This window comes from Acytostelium subglobosum (genome assembly GCF_000787575.1).
Source record: "Acytostelium subglobosum LB1 DNA, scaffold: scaffold16, whole genome shotgun sequence".
Taxonomy (NCBI): domain Eukaryota; phylum Evosea; class Eumycetozoa; order Acytosteliales; family Acytosteliaceae; genus Acytostelium; species Acytostelium subglobosum.
The window spans coordinates 96,237-115,343 of record NW_012236517.1 but is presented as its reverse complement, the minus strand read 5'-3'; the positions used below and the strand labels follow the sequence as shown (position 1 = coordinate 115,343).

Sequence of the window (19,107 nt, the reverse complement as noted above, 5' to 3'; positions counted from 1 at the left end):
ATTTTTTGCAGGCCTCGAACTCACATAATCTTACACCAAAAAAATCAATCTTGTCAAACATTGTTGAATAGACACCCTGCCCTATTATACATATACAAACATAATAATCACTCAAAGAAAGAGATAATATGAAAAAGATAAATAAGGTGGTCGGAGAGGCCAAGGTATCGGTCAGGGAGAAGATGGGTAAACGTGACTCGTTGGTAGAGTTACCGGATTATAGGATAAAGACAAAGTCACTGGAGGACATTAGGAATAATATAAAGGATTTCAGTGGTCGTCTGGCAAAGCAGTCGAGGGCACATCAAGCATTGATCACTGACAACTGCTCGCTGGCCGATTGTTTCAGTGAGTGTGGCAATCAACTACTGCAAGAAGAGGGTCACACCTCGTCCAGCGCTGCAATCCTCGGTCCAACCTTCACTATCCTAGGTGACATGCACAATCAGTTTGAGATCCTTCGAACAACCTTGGTATGTTACCAATCAAACATTCAATCAAACATTCATGGAATCATCCACTCACTCAATCCTCACATTCAATCAATCCAATCTAGGATACTGGTATCAACTCCACTTTGTATAACCAATGGCAGGAACATCTAAAGAATGAACTGAAGGATGCGAATGTAGGTATCACGTGAGTGATCCAGGCAAGGTTGTGACGAATCTAACATTCGCCACGCACACACGCGAACACATAGTTGGCAAAGGGTAGATATGAGAAGGCAAGGATATCACTGGATGCCTCAACAGAAACTTATAAGACATTGAAGAGACGTAATCTGGCGACGGCCGAGAGGATCCAGGAAGCGGAGCAGGACTTCCAGATCGCCAATCAACAATTCTCAGACATTGCCATGGAGTCATTGTTCATTTTCGAGGACATCATTGATAAGGTCACCATCGAGAGTGTCGACACGGTCTACGACTACATCAAGGTCTACGAGGACTACTTTGCCAAGAGTTTGGACATTGTCCGTGCGATCTTGCCAAATATCGAGCGACAAAAGTTGTCCACTGCCAAGCTCAGGACGGCCATTGTCGAGAAGAAGAAGAAGAGGGTCGAAGAGATCACAAACAACAACAACATGAAACGTCAAGTGCTCAAGACTTCATCATCAGGTGCATTCACTTCGCCAGAAGTCGCGACTTCCTCCACATCATCTTCATCATCGCCTGCGACTCAATTCTTTGGCATATCACTCGAGACACTTCAGGAGCGAGACAAGGTGGAGGTGCCAAACATTGTTTACAAAGCTGTGCAGTACTTGGAGCGTCCACACGCGCTGGCCACAGAGGGCCTTTTCAGAGTGTCGGCAAACCAGAGACACTTCAACGAGATGAAGGAGGCCATCAACAATGGCTCGAGGAAGGACTTTGAAGGCATCGAGGATCCACACATGGTCACATCATTCATCAAGTGCTTCCTTCGAGAGTTGCCAACACCACTGCTAACCTACGATCTGTTCAAGCCTCTGGTGCAGCCAGTGGTCGATTCAATTGGCGATGAGAAGGCGAGTGGTGGACAGCTGCCACCACACGAGAACATGATAGTTGTGAACAAGTTGGCATCAATCCTCAAGACGCTGCCACGCCGCAATCAAACACTCTGCAAGATCATACTGGGTATGCTGTCCAACATTTCGGCCAACAAGCAGAGCAACAAGATGACGTCGAGCAACCTGGCTGTAGTATTGGCTCCCAACATGCTCTATCCCCTCCAGTTGGACATCGAATCCATCACCGAGGCCAATGCCACCATCGAGTATATGATCAGGAACTATCAATTGTTATACAGTGGCGAGTCTGTTGAGGCACCAGAGACACCGCCAAGACTAAACAGACAGAGTGTACTATTGTTACAACATCAACTACAACTTCAACAACATCAACAACGTCCAAAGGCAGGCCCGACCTCACCAACATCGACCACCTCCTCGACAACTGCATCTACTACAGCTGCCAGCGATAATTGGAGAAAGAGTGTTGTACCGCCAACACTACCAGCCAAGCCATCATTGAACAGATACTCAATGATATCAACGTCTACGCCACAACTTGGTTCAAACTACAACAACAAGGCCACATCACCTCCACTTTCACCTCCATCACTTCCACCCAAACCACTGTCCAACTCAGGATCCAATATACCACCTCCACAATCAAGCAATGACCAATCATCCAACAGGAACAGCATCAATCTCAGTAGTAATAGTATAAGCAATAATAGAAGGAGTGTTGCAGCTCCATTACCACCAATACCAACATCACCATCATCATCAACTACGACAACAACACCAACAACACCAACATTACCAACCAAACCAAACAGCAATAGCAATAACTCATCATCATCATCAGCACGTAAACGACCACAAGCCATCAAGATATCACCGTTGACCACCACTACACTGACATCACCTGATGGCACCACCGCCAAGTACAACCTGTTGGACGACACATTTTCATTCTCCGACACTAGCGGCAAACAAACAGCTGGTGTCTCTCCAGACGACGACCTCATCCATTGGTAGCCTAGGCCCTACAAATATCCCAATCCAATGAATGATGGAGTGATCGTGTGTCATGTGCCTTCACAGAAGATGACGAAGAAGAAAGAAGAAGAAGAATAAGAAGATGGTACCAAGCCAATCAGGTACCAACTCATGTAGTAATTATATCAATGATCAGGATGACATAAATTAAACCTACATTGACCTCGGGACAAGTCTGTGTGTGGGATGATCAATCAGAAGTGATCACTGTCGAGATGTGGGGTGTGGGGCGAAAGGATCTCAACAGTGTTCGTGTTTGTTGTTGTGGTGTATTGGTTGCTTGAATTGGTGGGGAGGTCGGCAAGTGAGTGATGTTGTAGGACAGGACCCAATGGGTTCTTCGTGTCAATCCACACGCCACAATCAAGGAGGCCTCTTAAATTGTTGGGTTACTCTCTATTCAGAGTAATCTATTCCCCATTTATGGATGATGAATGGAGAGGAGAAGGTTGTTTAGCTCGAATTGCTTGGTGTCAAGATGATAGCAAAGAGAGGACTTGTTTGAAGGACATCTTTTCAATCAAACAATCAATCAATCATAACATAACACCCCTACATTCCAAGTGCACACATATAGTATAGAGATAATAGATCTTCACTCCCGATCTGATCGCTACTCACCTGTCAATCAATCAAACTCATTGATCAGTCAAACACCCTATTGTTAACAACAATAACATCAACCCATTTATCTCCACTCAAGATCAGTATCTGCCAACACCAATTAACACCACCATCTGGATCACTGGAAGGTCATCTATTATCTGTAAGTTGGGTGAAGGGAAGGCAATGGAAATACCTATGAATTATTATTATGAGGTTGTTGTTATTGACTAGTCAGCCATCTTACCAACTTTAAAATAGATACCTATTATATATACATACATATATATACATACTCAATCAAGAATGGGTATTGGACTTTCAAAGAGAAAGAAGGTAGTAAAGTCAGTACCATGCACTGGTGAGAGGAAAGAATGTGGCTTCATAAATGGCAAACAATACAAGTTGGTCATGCTAGGACAGGGCGGAGTTGGAAAGGTATATATACCTCACTCAATCAATCACTCCATCAATCAATAAGCTTTGCTCATGTACTGACTCTGGGAATCATAACTCTTAGACAAGTATTAGTATACGATTCGTCTCGGATAGATTTGTAGCAGACTATGACCCAACTGTGGAGGATGCTTATAAGAAGGATCATTTCATAGATGGCAAAGAGATAACTTTGGAAATATTGGATACGGCTGGTCAGGAGGAGTACACAAGTGGCGTGCAGGACAAGTCGATACGTGTAGGCGAAGGCTTCGTATGTATATATAGTATTGCATCACGTGAAAGCTTCCAGAAACTCAAGGAGCTCCGTGAGAAGATCCTTTGGGCCAAGGATGCCGAGCGTATTCCAATGATTATCGTTGGCAACAAGAGTGATATGGAGAAAGAGCGCCAGGTACCAGCATACGAGGGCAAAGCATTGGCCGATGAGTTCAGATGTCCATTCATTGAAACCAGTGCAAAGACCAACAACAACATCAAACAATGTATCGAACTGGTACTCAAGGAGGTCATCAAGTACAATTCATACTTACAGCAACAAGCATAGTAGAATTTGAGACTCCTTTTTATTTATTTATTTATACTTACTTTCTTGTATTATAAACATAAATACTTTCTTTACCTCTATTTATTTACCTGTAGTGATGAATGAATGAGGATGTGAATGAAGGAGGATAATGTCTTCGCATTGTAAGTGTGTCACCAAGCAATCTGTATTTCCAAATAAGGTAATGTTGTTGGATCATTGTTCACCCCTAAATCAATTCAAGACTTCGAATCAAACTTCATTCTTCATTCTCTTCAAAGATAATAATCATACATGTACAACAACAATGGATGAAGAGAATAGTAAGTACGCATGTCATTCAATCACTCACAATCACTCACTGACTCAATCAATCACTGAAGAATCATTGACCAATGAAGAGTTTAGTAAACGGTTTGGTAGTGGTAGTAGTGCTACGAATAAAGCGACAATAACATCATTAAAGAAGAGTGTTGCAAATGATGCCTCAAAGTCAAAGAGAAAGTGGATACCAACAAAGAATGCTGAACTGTTTCCAAAGCATGTCGACCCAAACTATAGAGACCGTGCTCAAGAGAGAAGGAAACATAATGATGATGAGGATGGACAACGACCTCGTGGACTGGATTTCGAGGCATTGGCCAGGGCGAGAGAGGTAGATGAGCTGCCCGGCACAAACGACAACAGTGAGACACAAACAGATAGCAGCATTGCACATCAAGATGACAACAACAACAACAGTAATCGCACTCAGACAAAGGAGAAACAGGTACAACTGCACTCTAAACTAGCAGAGTCCATTTACAAGGCAGAGAGATACATCGAGATGAAGCGTAGCGAACAGAAGAAGAACGCTACTCGCACTCACAGCACTGATCTATTCCTACCTGGCAGGATGAACTATGTCTTTGACCTCGATGCACATTTCTCTCAATACCTTCCAACAACCATTATAATCAGCAAGGATGACTGTCCGCCTCCAAGAGTATGTTAGATCACATCAATCGTGATTGATTGAGTGAACCCACCGATGTCTGTTACTGACTTACCCCATTGATACATGTAGGAGACAATATCAGGACGTGTAGATACATCAATCATAAAGAGGATGACCAAATTATTATCACCTCAGAGCAATCAATCAGATGACACACATTCACATGCATCCAAGGAACAAGCTGGTGCCACATCAACTTCTACCATTGTACATCAACAACAAGATCATCAACAACAGATTGAATCAGATGATGAGTAAGTGGATGGATCATCAAAATCCAAGTCAATGGAATGCTCAGACTCACTGACTGACGAACACTCTATTCACCACAGTATATTCTCAGACGCGGATGATTATGTCTGCGAACCAAAGCAACAGATTGCGATTCAAAAGGACGATAAGAAATCATATTTCCACAATGATAAAGAGGAGAATGAGGAGTTTAAACCAATTGGTGTCGATGGCGATGAGGAAGAGAACAATAACAATTCAAAGAAGAAGAAGAAGGATGAAGATATGGAAGATGGTGAATTCATTGGAGCTCAGCGACCACCACAATCGGATGAGGACGAGGAGGAGGAGGTAGAGGATCAGGGAGCAGGACCTGCACTACCATCAAACATGGATGATTATGATTATGACGATGATGAAGAGGCCTATCCAAACACTGATGATGTGTTTGACAAACGACAAGAAGAGGACAATGCACCATTCATGCTTGAATCTCCCCCAACGTCCGACTCTGAAGACGACATTTCCGAAAGATTACCAGAGAGCATCAAGAGGAAGATGGAAGAGTCAGATGGCTATAATGAAGCATATTCGTAAGTCCACCATGTTCTGATTCACTGTCCATCCACACGCATGTGACCTACTTACAACTCAATTACACACAGTAACTATGAAGGATTCACAAACAAGATGGGAGAGAAGTCAAAGGAACTTGAATTACTGAAGCAGGCGATGGCTGGCGATTCTGCAGCCGCAAAGAAGAAGAGGAAAACTGGCAAGGATGACAAATCAAAGTTGTCAAGTCAAATGCATGCAATCGACAAGATATTCAAAGAGAAGGCTAAAGAAACTGGTGCCAAGTATCACAACATTCTCGAGAAGGACCCTCCAGCTGCTGCCTCAAAGAAGAAGTAGTTGGAATGAATGGTGCGAACACAATCAAGTATATATCATATGAATTTCTTGGACACCTGGGATCAGACCTGGCGACCTCCTCAAATTGCTAATGGAGAGGGATAGCACTGTACCGTCATCATCATGCAGACAACTGCCATCTGTTGGGAATTCCATTGTAATGAATTGAAGTTCAGTATTTCAATAAAGAGGGAGGTCTTCATTCACACTGGTTGGTGTGAAACGATATAGATGGTAATCATCACCATTACTGGTCATTATCTATATCCAGCAAGTCAATGAATATTAATATTAGCAGCCAAGCTCATTAAATAGATAGAGATAAAGAATAAGATGGGTATCATAAATTCAAAGTCTAAGAAACAATCCCCTGGGTATGAAGACACTTCAGGAATGTCTGAGTTCCCTCTCGTTGTCGTCGACGAGGCAAAGGCTATGCAAGTATATCTACTCATCTACAAATTCCCACTGGAATCTTCTGACCACCTTGGCCACTATTCCCTTGTATTGGACTAGTACGGTGAGACTACCAACATTGCCAATCCTGTTGGACTTTTAATGCACTTGGTGTACAGGAAGCCGGAGGAATCCCAGGAAGTTGTCTACGATTACTGTCGCTACAATAAGGACCCCCCATCTCCCCTTCTGTTCAAGTCTGTTCCTCTAGGCAGGGCAACCACCGAGTTTGACTTCATTGAGTTCACTGAACACACAGTTGCGGTCTTCTCCAACTTCATCAAAGAGCCCTGTAACAATAATCGACAATGGGGAACAATTACCAACTGTCACCAATTCGCGAGACGCTTGGCGACCACTCTGCACCTTCACTGGCCTGATGACCTCTCCATTATGGATGACTACAGCCATTGGCCGCGATCTCCTTCTACAAGGACATCAAGTTATGGACCAAGTCTCAAGCTGAATCCATTTGTCAATAATCACCAACCGGAATTATCAAAAGAATGGATTTGAAGAATGAATAAATATCCCAAGGATAGTTGGGTCCTTCATTGGCAAATGAACAAACATTGTGGTGCAAGGTGATGATGATAGTACATTACATCATACACCTTGCCAACATATCCAAACGAACTCTATGTCGCTTGTTGTTTGATAGCAATACATTGCTTGGTGCTGATGAGTACTGCCAATGTAGTGATGCTGCTGGTTGATTGGTTGATTGGGTTATTGTTGTTGTTTGTTGCTATTACGCTCATAACTACTATACTACTATTACTATTGTTGTGTTTAACTTCATCCAGTTCATCTGCTTGGTGATGATGGTGCTGTGGCGGTAGACGCTGGGGAAGACGATGTGTTCTGTTCCAGACCATCACCAATACTTTGCATGATCTTGGCTCTAACTGCATCATCGCTAGACAATGTATCCCTGCGTACGTACTTCTTCTTGCCACTCATATAAGCATTGAACTCGTCTGGATCAATCTTTAGATGCTTGACATCAATGTTCTCTATGAATGTGACTGCAATGCCAAACGTTGTGAAATAGTAATATCGCTCCATCTTCAACAACTCTGTGTTACAGAACTTGGATGTGAACCTGTTAAGGAAAGAGGTAACATGTTAGAGTTGATTGATTGACTGAATGAATGGGAGTTGATTGATAGTTACTCAAAGTTGGAGAAGAGGTTAGGCACCTTGGAATGGATGACAACATAGATCAAGTGTGGAAGGAAATCGTCTGCACCTCCAGGACTCTCAGAGTTGGACAACAGGACTGTAAAGGTTGAAGTAATGATTAGTGTCTATGCCAGACGGATGAGGGTGCCGGCCACAAGGTATACTTACACAATATTATTTTACAACAGTTAAGAATACATTCCAACTTCTGTGAGGGCGAGGACAGTTCGTTGAGATTCAACAGCTCCCTCTCGGCAGCGGTCCAAAGGTCTTTGTTCCAGTGCATCTCATTGATCTCTAGGTGTTGTGGCTCGACAAACACAAGTTTGTTCATGCGATCGGTCAGCAACTCATCCTTCTCCAGGGACTCGCTAGTGGCAAACACTGCCTTGTAGATTGTGGTGTAGAGATGGTTCTCAATCTCGGACAGTGGAAGACTGGTCAGGTCCTCGTCGGCTTCGCCGTTCTGTACGTGTGGACTGAACACTTGGCTGGACTTCAACTGTGTGCCCATCTCCCTGAGGAATGACAATACAATCTCGGCCTGCTGATCCTGCGACTGGTTCTTCTTGCGTAGGAATCCTCTGCTAAACTGGTCGCAGTTCTTCTTGAGCTTCTCTACCAGAGAGTTGATCTGGCTCTCGGAGATCTTGACCGACTGGCGCAGTGGCGAGCTGGGACTCTCGCTCCAGCTGGTGGGCGGTGACACCCACGAGCTGACGACACTTCCAACGCTCTTGTCAATGCTCTGACGTCTGATCTGCATGGACTTGCGAGACCTGTCCTCAGAGGACTCGAGAAAGCTGCCATAGTCCTGTGCAAGCAGCTCCAGACACTTCTCCACATCGCCATCATTGTTGTTCAGCGTCTTGAACAGCACCTCCTCGGGATACTTGGGGAATATCTTTGAGAGGAAGCTAGTTTTGATAGTCTGTATGTTCTTCTTATTGTTGCTGCTGCTGTGGTTGTTGTTGTGGCCATTTTGGACAAACACATGACGGAAGTGATTGACGAGATGTGATGCCAACTCGGAGAGCAAAGAGAGACGCCATCCTCCGACACCATCACTAGCGCTGGGTGACTCAAAGTATCCGACGCAGTTGGGTATCCTCTGGCTCAGTTGGAAGCCCTGTTGATAGGAGACTGTTGGCTTGGACTCGGACACCTTCTCGCGCAGGTCACGTTGCAGACCGACAAGTATGATGGGTGACTCGGGACACATCTGCTTGACCTCCTCGTACCATTCACCAATGGCTTCGAACGAGGCCTCATCAATCAGCGAGAAGACCAACACGACAAAGTGTGACAGTGACAGATTGTACTTGCGCTCCTCCTTGGACAGGTTGGTCGAGTCCTGTGTGCTGACGCACAGCAGACGGCCATTGTACACAATGTGCGACACTTTGAACGTGGTGGTTGATGTTGTGTGCGCTGAGTTGGCTGGTGGAACTGAGTTGCTGGCCGAGTCAATGTCCACACTCTCTGATGTCGACGAGACGGAGGAGGACAGGTGGATAGGATCGCTCGAAGCACTCATACTCAGAGGTGGACGCTCGCCAGACACCTGCAGTCCATTGGATTGTTGTTGCTGCTGTAGTTGTTGTTGGTTTTGGTCAAGGTCGGCTGAGGATGTGAGCGATTGGAACTTGTTCTGGTGTGGTTGCTGGTTGTTGGCACCCTTGAACTCGGTGTGGAATGATTGGAGGAATGAAGAGGTGATGTTGGGCATGCCAATGATCGTTCCCTTGAACTTGGGCGCCATGCAGTCGCAGTCGGACAGGCGATGGGAGTCGGCTGACGTGCGTATATAATGATGCACCGAGAGCATCTGAAGAAACAGTTGTCTTGAGTACTCCACAGTGTCGGTGTTGAGCGATGATGAACTGTTAGCTGGGGAGTTGCCCAAGTGTGGCGATGTCTTGAGGCTGCTCGATGACTGGTTCAACATGTTGTGGTTGTTGTTGTTGTTGGGGATGCCTGAGCCGCTGTTGTTGAGTGATGACGATGAGTGATCCAATGACCTCTGCTTCTGATGGTTGCGCTTGATGATACTCGTGAATGGGTTGTTGATGTTGTTGAACGAGCTGTTGAGCGAGTTGAACGCATGGTTGATGTGGTTGAATGGGCTGGGCGAACCAGATTGTGAGCCCGACAGACTATTGTCGCGGCGTGAATTGTTGTTGCTACGATCACGAGGTGGCACGACGTTGCCGCCAAGGTCCGCTGAGCAAGAGCACGCTCTCGACACACCAAAGTGCAGTGCGTTATACTGTCGCCAGTAGTGACGTCGCCAAAGATCACTATAATGCGACACGGTGTTCATCAAATAGTTGCAAGTCTCTGTCAATGACAACAATGAGCGATAGTCCAAGTTGTCCGACCAGAATGGCAGTGTTGATATAATGTACTTGACGACTAATGAGGTGGAGCAGTGTTAGTGTCGATCAATAAATCAATCTAACAATCAACATAAGTACATACTAAGGTCGTCAGCTGTGAGACCATTGTTTCGCATTGGTGATACAGTGTCATGACGCATGTCTGTTGAGCTGCGAGCAAAGAAGGCTACGACGAGGGGGTCGTTGGGGAGATTAACGAGTGTGGCATGGGTGAAGAGTGCCGTCATGAACTGCTGGAGATGGTCCTTGCGCTGCTCGATAAACTCATTGTTCATCTTGCCAAAGGTCTTCTTGGGCGGGAATGGCAGACGACTCAGCGGGTAGGCAGCGTGCAGCTTCAGGTCAAACTCGAGAAACTCAGAGTAGCGACGCAACACGTTGTACATTGTGCGATTGGTCTCGACCTGGATCTTGTAGGCCGTGTACGGTTGCTTGTGATTGGGTGCCACGGTCTCTGTCGAGATGATCAAAGCACTTTTGATCACCTCGGGTGGTGCGTGTGGCTCTGCCTCGTCCGCCGCGCAGTCATTGGGAGCGTCGTCGTCGCGCAGCGAACCAGCGGGCGATGTGCGCGGACTGAATATATAGTTATCGATGGCCAGGTTGTTTGTGGCGGCTAAGATCTGCTCAGCAAACACGGCCATCGTCTGCTGTGATTGGTGTGGCTGTGCGGCAGACGAGGAGGATGCCGCGCCATCCACATTGTGTTGATCGACGACTGTTCCGCCTACCGTTGGCAGTGAGCTGTGCGATGAGGATGGCGTGCTAAGTGGTGTCGTGCTGAAGAAGCTGTCCTCGGGGTCGTACTCCACGCCAGTGACCTGTGTCGAGCTTGACAATGGTGCAGTGTTTCCGCTGCCAGGCGACACGCCACCCACTGGCAACGACGAACTAGATTGATTGATTCTCTTAAAGAAACTATTGATCGATGATACTTTTTTCATCTCAGTGTCATTCTAAATCCCAGTCCTACTACTACTTGTACTAATATTATCTGTTTAACTGTTTAACTATTTATCTGTTTATCAATATGCTATAACAATATTAATAATTAAATAATAAAGGTAATAACAAGTGAGTATGTATGTATATATAATGGTGCTACAATGCTGATTATGGTATGGTGTGTGTGTGTGTGTGTGTGTGTGTATGTATAAGTATGTGTGACTGAATGACTACCCTGACAGGACTGATTAATTGATTGACACAATCGCAAGTTTGGATAGTCCAAGCCACGCAACACTGCCTCTCGCTGCGAACCCTCCCACATAAGTAACACAATCGAATCAAACTGACGCCAACACACATTATCAAGGCCATCACGCACACTCAAACAAAAATCTCCAAAAAAATCAACTGTGCGTGAGAGAGAGCCTCCATCAGAAATGGAAAGGTCGTGACCCTTGTCATTGTATTGTTAGGCACTCACTTTGGTAATTGGCAAAGATAAAGATGGTATGATTGTTGTTGTCAATGAATGGTGCTATTGTTGTATACCTATTTTATTGTAAAGTTGTGGTATGTATGGATAGAAGAATAGAAGAAGAATGGTCACTTTGTTGTGATGCTGTGATTAATAAAACATTGGTTAATGGTTGTTTGTTTGTTTGATTGTTTGATTGTATGTTTGTTGTTGGAGCAGTATAGACTTGAGAATGAATGAATGAATGAATGATTACGATCATTCAAACAATCATATTTGAAATGCGAATTGGATAAATGATTTGGAGGGAGGCCGCTGTTGCTGGATTGGATGGATGAATGGTGATTCGATGATGGTTGTGATGATGGATGATGTTGGTGTTTGTATCAAATATAATCTAATCAGTTGGAATTGCTTGGATCTGCTTCAACAAGAATGCCTTCTCATCATTGAATTGATCCTCCTCTGTTGTGAGTGCGTGGTCATAGTCGTCTTGTCAGTACATGTTTTGATTGAATGATTGATCGAGGCTACAGAGATGAACTTACCCTTGTCAGTATGGAATTGCGTTAAAAATACTATCAGCTTCTCCTTGTTCTTGGACAGGATGTCTAGGATTGGCTTGGTCTTGTTTGGATTGGCGACAAACACCTTGAACACATGGAATGCCTCATACTGAATACTTCTGCTCTTATCTCTTAGCAGGTTCATCATCAGTTTCAGGTTGGCTGCTGAACTTATATATTTGGTCATTATATTAAAGTTTGAACGGTCCAATAACAGTTCACCTAATAACTATATATTGATTGAACATATGATGTATGTATGAGTGAGTGATGTGATCGATCAATAGTGAATCATGATGAATGAAGGTACGTACCTTGATTGATTGTCTTCTTGTTACATAGTTCTGTGAGTTGAGAAGGACTGTGTATCGTTCAAAGACTTGGTCGTAGTTCCTTTCCAGAAACTCGGCACTCAGTGTCTTGTGCTTGGTCAACAACTCTTTGAATGTTGCAAACGTATCTGATGCCACATCAAAGTTGGACATCTCGACAAAGTTAAAGAACTCCCAGAAGTTCTGTGAATAAAGAAGTTCCTTTGCCAACATCTCCTGCTTAATGCACTCTCTAAGCATTGTTCCACAGTTAAGTGCAATGTCTTGTTGTTCATATCTATGTATGTCAATTGAGTTAGATGATGAGATGATTGATTGAGATGATTGATTGAGATGATTGAATGCTCGCGAGAACATACCCCTTGACCAAAGAGTTCAATATGTCAGCATTCTTGGCAATGTACTCTACGGTTGAACGTGGACTCTTCATTCTTAGCAGATGATTGAATATCTGAGCAAAGTCCTTCTTGGCCTCAAACTCGAGCTTGCCAAGATTGTTGATCAATTGTGCTATAACATCGCTTGAGCAGATCTCATTGCAGAGAGCGGCTGATTGCTCAGCGTTGGGCTCATGCTCGCCATCGCCATACAGCACCTTCTTGATGTCCTGCATACTCTTTGAAAGTTCCTCCAATGCCTACATCATAATAATGTTGTATTTTGGGTCAATCAAACAATGTTCATCATTCAATCAATCAATCAATCACATGTCCTGCTGTTGCTGTTATTGTATTACCTTCTCAGATGACTTTGAGTTGGGACCAGACTTCTCGATCGATGATAGACATTCCTTGATTGACTTGACCAGCTCAGCTGGAGTCTTTTGCTTCTTATTAAAGAATATATTCATCGTGTGCTATATATTATTATTATTATGTTATATATATGTTTATAAATAAATATATGATAATGACAAGTGTTCCTATTGCGTCTGTTTACTTGTTACTACTGTTGTTACTGAAAAATGCTTGTATTATCTGATGTTGTTGTTGTTGCGTTGGTTGACCTTCGTACGCACTCTATATCTATCTATCTTCACGCTTTCACTCTCTTTATCTCTTTCTTATGTTGTTGTACAAACACACACTAATAATAATTATTATTAATAATAATAATAATACTCGTTATCACTCTTCTGAAGTTGAATGAAGAAGAAGAAATGAACAAGGGGGTCGTTTGAGGTGTGTTGTTGGGCTGTCGTGTGAACAGTTTCTATCTCTCTATCTTGTGTGTGTGTGATTGTTATAATAATGATTAACAAATCACTGATTGATTGACTGACTGACTGATTGATTGACTGTAGGTATCTGTTGTTAACAGTAAATGAATGAATGAATGTACTAGTATGTAGGAGGAAGAAGGACAAAGCTATTATTAATGTTGTAGTGATGATTCCACTCAGTGTAGTATTGCGGGTTTGGTCCTTTTTCACTCAAACGATAAGTTAGATTTTTTATTCTTTTTTTTTTTTGATTGATGTAATAGGATAGGGAGGCAAAGACACCCTGATCGTCTCATTGATTGGCCCGGCATCGCGGAGACACTCCCCTACATCCTTTGAGATCCTATCTATCTATCTATCGATTTGTTTGAACGTTAGTCTCATCAAACGGATGAGATGGTTTGATGATTGGATGGATGGATGGATGGACAGTATCGACGACCAACCTTGTTGAAGAAGAAGAGACTTCTTTGTTTTTAATTTGCCAATGGCACTCTGTCTGTTTACAAGTTGTGAACATACACATCAATCAATGTCATCCACTATTCATTCAATCATCATGATGTGTACAGATAATGTAATTGACTGACTGACATGTGTTTGTAGTTGATTGTTGTTGTTGTCGTCGTTGATGTGATGTTGTTGTAGATTGACGTGGGAATCTGTGTGGGTTTGGTTTTCGATCAACTTGGTGAACTATCAAACCAACAACAAACAACAGTTCACTTCACTTTCATTAATAATACTCTCCTGTATCCCTATATATATTATAATATTAAACAACAACAATCCACTAAACAATGACTAGCGTATGTAGTTACTTGATTGTAATGATTGCTTGAGTTATTGACCAAACAAAACCCGACTCTTCATGTCTTTACTTTAGCATACATTCAATGTTGATATGACCTGCGGAGGTTGCTCAAAGGCTGTTAATGCCATCCTCTCAAAGTTGGGTAAGAAGAAGTGAACACTTGATCAAACAAACAGGATACAACATTGATATCAATGACACTGACATCATTCATTCCTATGATTATAGATGGAGTTTCAAACATTCAGATTGATCTCGAGAAGAAGATCGTCAAGTGTGACAGCACAAAGTTGACAGCTGAGGAGCTCTTGACCAACATTCAAAAGACTGGCAAGAAGTCATCCATTGTAGCATAAACTTCTTCTTTCTCTCTTTCCTCTTCTAAATATTGGTTGATTCATTGATTCATTGATTAATTGATTGGATAGATGGATGTTCTTTATCATCACACGTATTATCACATCAACTGTCAATCAATAAAGTAATGATTATCTATCCTTTTTCTGTTTGCAAGTTGTTGTAGGACTAGTGTTGTTGTTGTTGTTTGGATTCATTCATTCATCCACAGCACCAAGCATCATCGGAGTGGGCTGGTGGTGATTCAAGATCGAACAACAGTGGGGGCAATTCCAAAAATACTCTGGTTGTTGTTATGTTGGACGCGAGACCACCGTGTGAGTGTCACCGAGTCATACAGTGGCATTCATTCATTCAATCATCAATCATTCCAATTCCAATTCAATCTAAATTATGTGTATATAGTATAGTATAGTATAGTGTACAAAGACAAATAGATATAATATAAGTAACATAGTTGTAAAGTAGTATTAGTAGTAGTAGTAATGGGTAACAGTTCATCAAAAAAGAATAAGGATAAGGACCTTGATAAAAGACCAAAGAAGAATAAACATTCCAAATCAAAGAATAAGAGTGAGATAGATCGTGAGATTGACTTTCCTGTTCCTGCGTCTGTAACGCCACATACAACAACGTTGACAGCAACTGGTGGCGGACCATCTTCAACATCCGGCGGTAGTAGTAGAGCACGATCAGTTACAAACAATAATGCAACAACGGTAGATACTACAACACATAAGGTATGTATACATACCCTTTGACCCGGGTATTGGCAACATGATTCTCACTCGTTTCTATGTAGGATACACCGGGGGACAAGACCAAAAGACTGGAGGAATTCTTTGAGAAGTATAGAGAACAAGGTACTGACTCGATCGGACCAGATGGAGTGGTGCAGTTATGCTCCGATCTAGGTGTAGAGCCAGAGGATGTATGTATCCTTATGGATTATGGACTTGATTCAAATTTGTTCTAACATCTCAATGATCACATTATTAGATTGTAATGTTGGTACTTGCATGGCATTTGAAAGCCAAAAGCATGGGATACTTCACCAAACAAGAGTTTGTAACAGGACTCTCTGAACTAGGGTATGATCATGATTGATGATGGATGATGGTGTGGACAAAGCTAACTCACTCAAATTAATTAGGATCGACTCATTGGCTAAACTTCAATCACATCTACCAAGCTTGAGGAAGGACTTGGATGATGCCAATAACTTTAAAGAGATATACAGGTTTGCATTCCTGTTTTCCAAGGAGAGTGAGAACAATAAGATATTGGAGTTGGCCAATGCTTGTGATATGATATCACTGGTATTATGTCCAAAGTATGAGCAGGCCACACAATTGATTGACTATCTGACCAATCATGTAAGTGTCCTGATCCCCTTTTAACGAATGAATGGTACTAACTTGTCGTTCAATCATTCAAATATATTATAGCAAAAGAGTTATAGAGGTATAAACATGGATCAATGGTTATCAATATTCGGTAAGTAGTTATTCAATCAACAATCATGTAGTTGGATGTCATGTGACTTACATCCATCCATATACTCCAGAGTTTGTAAAGACAATAGCACCTGATGCATCAAACTATGATGAGAATGGAGCATGGCCAGTATTGTTGGATGAATATGTCGACTGGGTCAAGACAAAGGCAGGCTCATAGAGAGAGATACAATGGCCCACCCATCTATCCAACAAATGGATCATGTCATGTATCACATCAAACCTCATTGTAATTAATTATAACACATATTATATATATGTCGTTATTTAGTCGTTATTATTATTTATTATTAGAGTTTTCTTGATTCATCAATCAATTAATTAATCAACCAATTAATTCATCAATGATAGATATAACATGTCCCAAAGGAATGCCTATCCTCCACAGGGTCGTTGTCTTTGAGCGATACCCATTTATCTTTCAATACTTTGTATCTGGTGTTGTGTCCAGCTCCATCCACTATCACCAATCCATGGGTTTTGGTATTGATTAATGTCAAGTTTGGATCGGTGATGTTCAAGCAGATCTCATTGGTCTTCCTTTCGTTGCATAGCTCGACCAATAGGGAGGTCTCATCGCCAATAATGAAAGCATGGTGCATTCCATCGTAGCAAGTCTGGAGGACTTCTTCCGGTTTGAAATTAGTCTTGAGGAAGAGGGCACGTTTCTTGGTTTCCAGGTTGAATGACCAGACGTTGGCAAGTGAGGTTGTGCATTCAATATCAACATAGCCACCAACGACAAACAGCAGTTTGCCATGGATGAATGTGTGTGATGATCGGGTCGCATTCTTCATTTTTCCAAATGACGTGAACTGCTGCGTGTCAATGTTGAAACAATCAACTCGGTCCAATAGCATGTTGTTGTGGAATCCACCGACCAAGTAGATGTGCTTGTCACCATCGTAGCATGTTGATATGCTTTCTCCACCATCGACACCGATGATCTCCAGGTCATTGTGCCACTTTTGATCGATGAGTGAGAAGCGAGAGTATGTGTTTGGTGTTCCTTCCCCGCCAAACACATAGACACTGTCTCGGGCATATACAACCGATCTGAATATGCGCTTTCTTGGTGTGCACTTATCATCAAAGACAGTCCACTCACCAGTGTCCAATGAGAGCATCGAGCAAGAGTCATTCCAGTATGAGAAGATGTGGTTCCTGAAGCCATGTTCAGTCTTTTGTTTGGGAGCTTCAATGATGGTAGACTTATTAAAGAGCTCCATAATACCGCTCTCCAAATGGTATGAATCAAACTGGACCCATATTGGCTCAATGACATTGTGTATGGCCTGGGTGGACTGTGATACCCTTCTTACAAAGTCCATCAACTGACCATCACCCCACATGGGGATATCGTCGCATTCCTTGAACGACTTGCCAATGAATTGATCGATTGACTTTGATGATTGAATCGTTTGCACCAACTTTCCAACTCTGCCATCAACTTGATCATCTTCATCTCCATTGACAACAATGTAGTCTTTTAGATCGTGAGTTGTTCGTGCATTGATCGTGGCAATCTCATCGATGATGTTGTTGATTGATGTCTTGGTCTTTTCTAGACTCTCATTGATCGTCTTCATGAGAAGACTCTCGTCCCTCATTAGGAACTCATGCAACTCTCTGTACTGATTAGCGACAGATCTTTGCGAGGTAAGATGGGTCTCGTAGGAGAATGCCAGGCTTTGCAATGTGTCCCAGAGTGAGTCGAGTCTGGCATCAATCCTCTTTGTCCTCTTGTTGTTATTGGAATTGGTGAATTGTGTCTTTAAATCATCCAAGTGTTCAAAGTGATGTTTGTTGTGCAGTTCACTGGCCAAACATACATGACATATGAGCTCGTGACATTCATAACATATAATACTCTGTTGCTCATTCTTGTGTAAAGTACACATCTTAAGACCATCTTCCACTTCCATCAAATCATCGCTGCATGGTTCCATCTCTCTTTGTCCCTTCTCTGTCTCTCTGTCTCTATGTCTCTATATCTTTGGACCAACCTTAGAATGACAGCAAAAAAAACTGCTGCTGTTTGGGAACATTCTTCCCTGATCCAGGTTTTTGTTGACAATGTTTGACTTTTTAATTAAAGCTTCACGGTCTTGTGAGGTCTAACTTCATTGAAAATGGTTCAACATTGTTTCAATATGGTGATATTATTATTCATTTAGAGTTTCAGGTCATGTTATGTTAATATAATACTTCTAAACAACATACATATATACATACATACACACACACACAATTACAAAGAATAGGTCAAATGTAGGTTAATTGAGATATGATCACGGTGGACCACAAATAGACACTAGTTGCCAATCAATCAATCAAATCAATCAATCAATCACAATCCAATCAAATAGAGTGAAAGAGTGAGTGAACAAACAACAGTGTTCACACCATATACTCTCTCTGATCATGCACAGACAACACACAACCACAGATAGACAGACACACACTTCACATTATGTGTATTGAGAAGTTAACTAGTTGAATCTCATCATTACAACAACATTGTTGTTGTTGTTGTTGTTGTGGAGTGAGA

At 42.5% G+C, this 19,107-nt stretch overlaps 8 protein-coding genes across 8 annotated transcripts; 5 read left to right on the top strand and 3 right to left on the bottom strand.

Annotated features, from left to right (window-relative positions):
• Positions 1-107: 107 nt before the first annotated feature.
• On the top strand, positions 108-2,530 carry SAMD00019534_077620 (hypothetical protein; the record flags this gene model as incomplete). Its single annotated transcript, XM_012896802.1, has 3 exons — positions 108-470; positions 704-1,516; positions 1,547-2,530. Coding segments are annotated over 3 exons (2,160 nt in total), but the record flags the coding sequence as incomplete, so codon positions are not given.
• Positions 2,531-3,466: 936 nt separating this feature from the next.
• Positions 3,467-4,163, top strand: SAMD00019534_077610 (hypothetical protein; the record flags this gene model as incomplete). Its single annotated transcript, XM_012896801.1, has 2 exons — positions 3,467-3,598; positions 3,681-4,163. 2 exons carry the CDS (start codon positions 3,467-3,469, stop codon positions 4,161-4,163), a joined length of 615 nt encoding a protein of 204 aa, XP_012752255.1.
• Positions 4,164-4,449: 286 nt separating this feature from the next.
• SAMD00019534_077600 (hypothetical protein) lies at positions 4,450-6,285 on the top strand (the record flags this gene model as incomplete). Its single annotated transcript, XM_012896800.1, has 5 exons — positions 4,450-4,465; positions 4,526-5,127; positions 5,209-5,393; positions 5,472-5,963; positions 6,036-6,285. The coding sequence occupies 5 exons, from the start codon at positions 4,450-4,452 to the stop codon at positions 6,283-6,285; spliced, it is 1,545 nt and encodes a 514-aa protein (XP_012752254.1).
• A 1,263-nt stretch (positions 6,286-7,548) lies between these two features.
• On the bottom strand, positions 7,549-11,269 carry SAMD00019534_077590 (hypothetical protein; the record flags this gene model as incomplete). Its single annotated transcript, XM_012896799.1, has 4 exons — positions 7,549-7,846; positions 7,918-8,023; positions 8,095-10,341; positions 10,408-11,269. The coding sequence occupies 4 exons, from the start codon at positions 11,267-11,269 to the stop codon at positions 7,549-7,551; spliced, it is 3,513 nt and encodes a 1,170-aa protein (XP_012752253.1).
• Positions 11,270-12,145: 876 nt separating this feature from the next.
• SAMD00019534_077580 (hypothetical protein) lies at positions 12,146-13,496 on the bottom strand (the record flags this gene model as incomplete). Its single annotated transcript, XM_012896798.1, has 5 exons — positions 12,146-12,213; positions 12,297-12,543; positions 12,629-12,923; positions 13,006-13,283; positions 13,383-13,496. The coding sequence occupies 5 exons, from the start codon at positions 13,494-13,496 to the stop codon at positions 12,146-12,148; spliced, it is 1,002 nt and encodes a 333-aa protein (XP_012752252.1).
• Positions 13,497-14,668: 1,172 nt separating this feature from the next.
• SAMD00019534_077570 (hypothetical protein) lies at positions 14,669-15,038 on the top strand (the record flags this gene model as incomplete). The annotated part of the gene is made up of 3 exons (XM_012896797.1): positions 14,669-14,677; positions 14,755-14,824; positions 14,911-15,038. The coding sequence occupies 3 exons, from the start codon at positions 14,669-14,671 to the stop codon at positions 15,036-15,038; spliced, it is 207 nt and encodes a 68-aa protein (XP_012752251.1).
• A 486-nt stretch (positions 15,039-15,524) lies between these two features.
• Positions 15,525-16,716, top strand: SAMD00019534_077560 (hypothetical protein; the record flags this gene model as incomplete). The annotated part of the gene is made up of 6 exons (XM_012896796.1): positions 15,525-15,779; positions 15,842-15,970; positions 16,039-16,130; positions 16,193-16,415; positions 16,488-16,536; positions 16,607-16,716. 6 exons carry the CDS (start codon positions 15,525-15,527, stop codon positions 16,714-16,716), a joined length of 858 nt encoding a protein of 285 aa, XP_012752250.1.
• A 181-nt stretch (positions 16,717-16,897) lies between these two features.
• On the bottom strand, positions 16,898-18,414 carry SAMD00019534_077550 (hypothetical protein; the record flags this gene model as incomplete). The annotated part of the gene is made up of 2 exons (XM_012896795.1): positions 16,898-18,296; positions 18,389-18,414. The coding sequence occupies 2 exons, from the start codon at positions 18,412-18,414 to the stop codon at positions 16,898-16,900; spliced, it is 1,425 nt and encodes a 474-aa protein (XP_012752249.1).
• Positions 18,415-19,107: the final 693 nt, after the last annotated feature.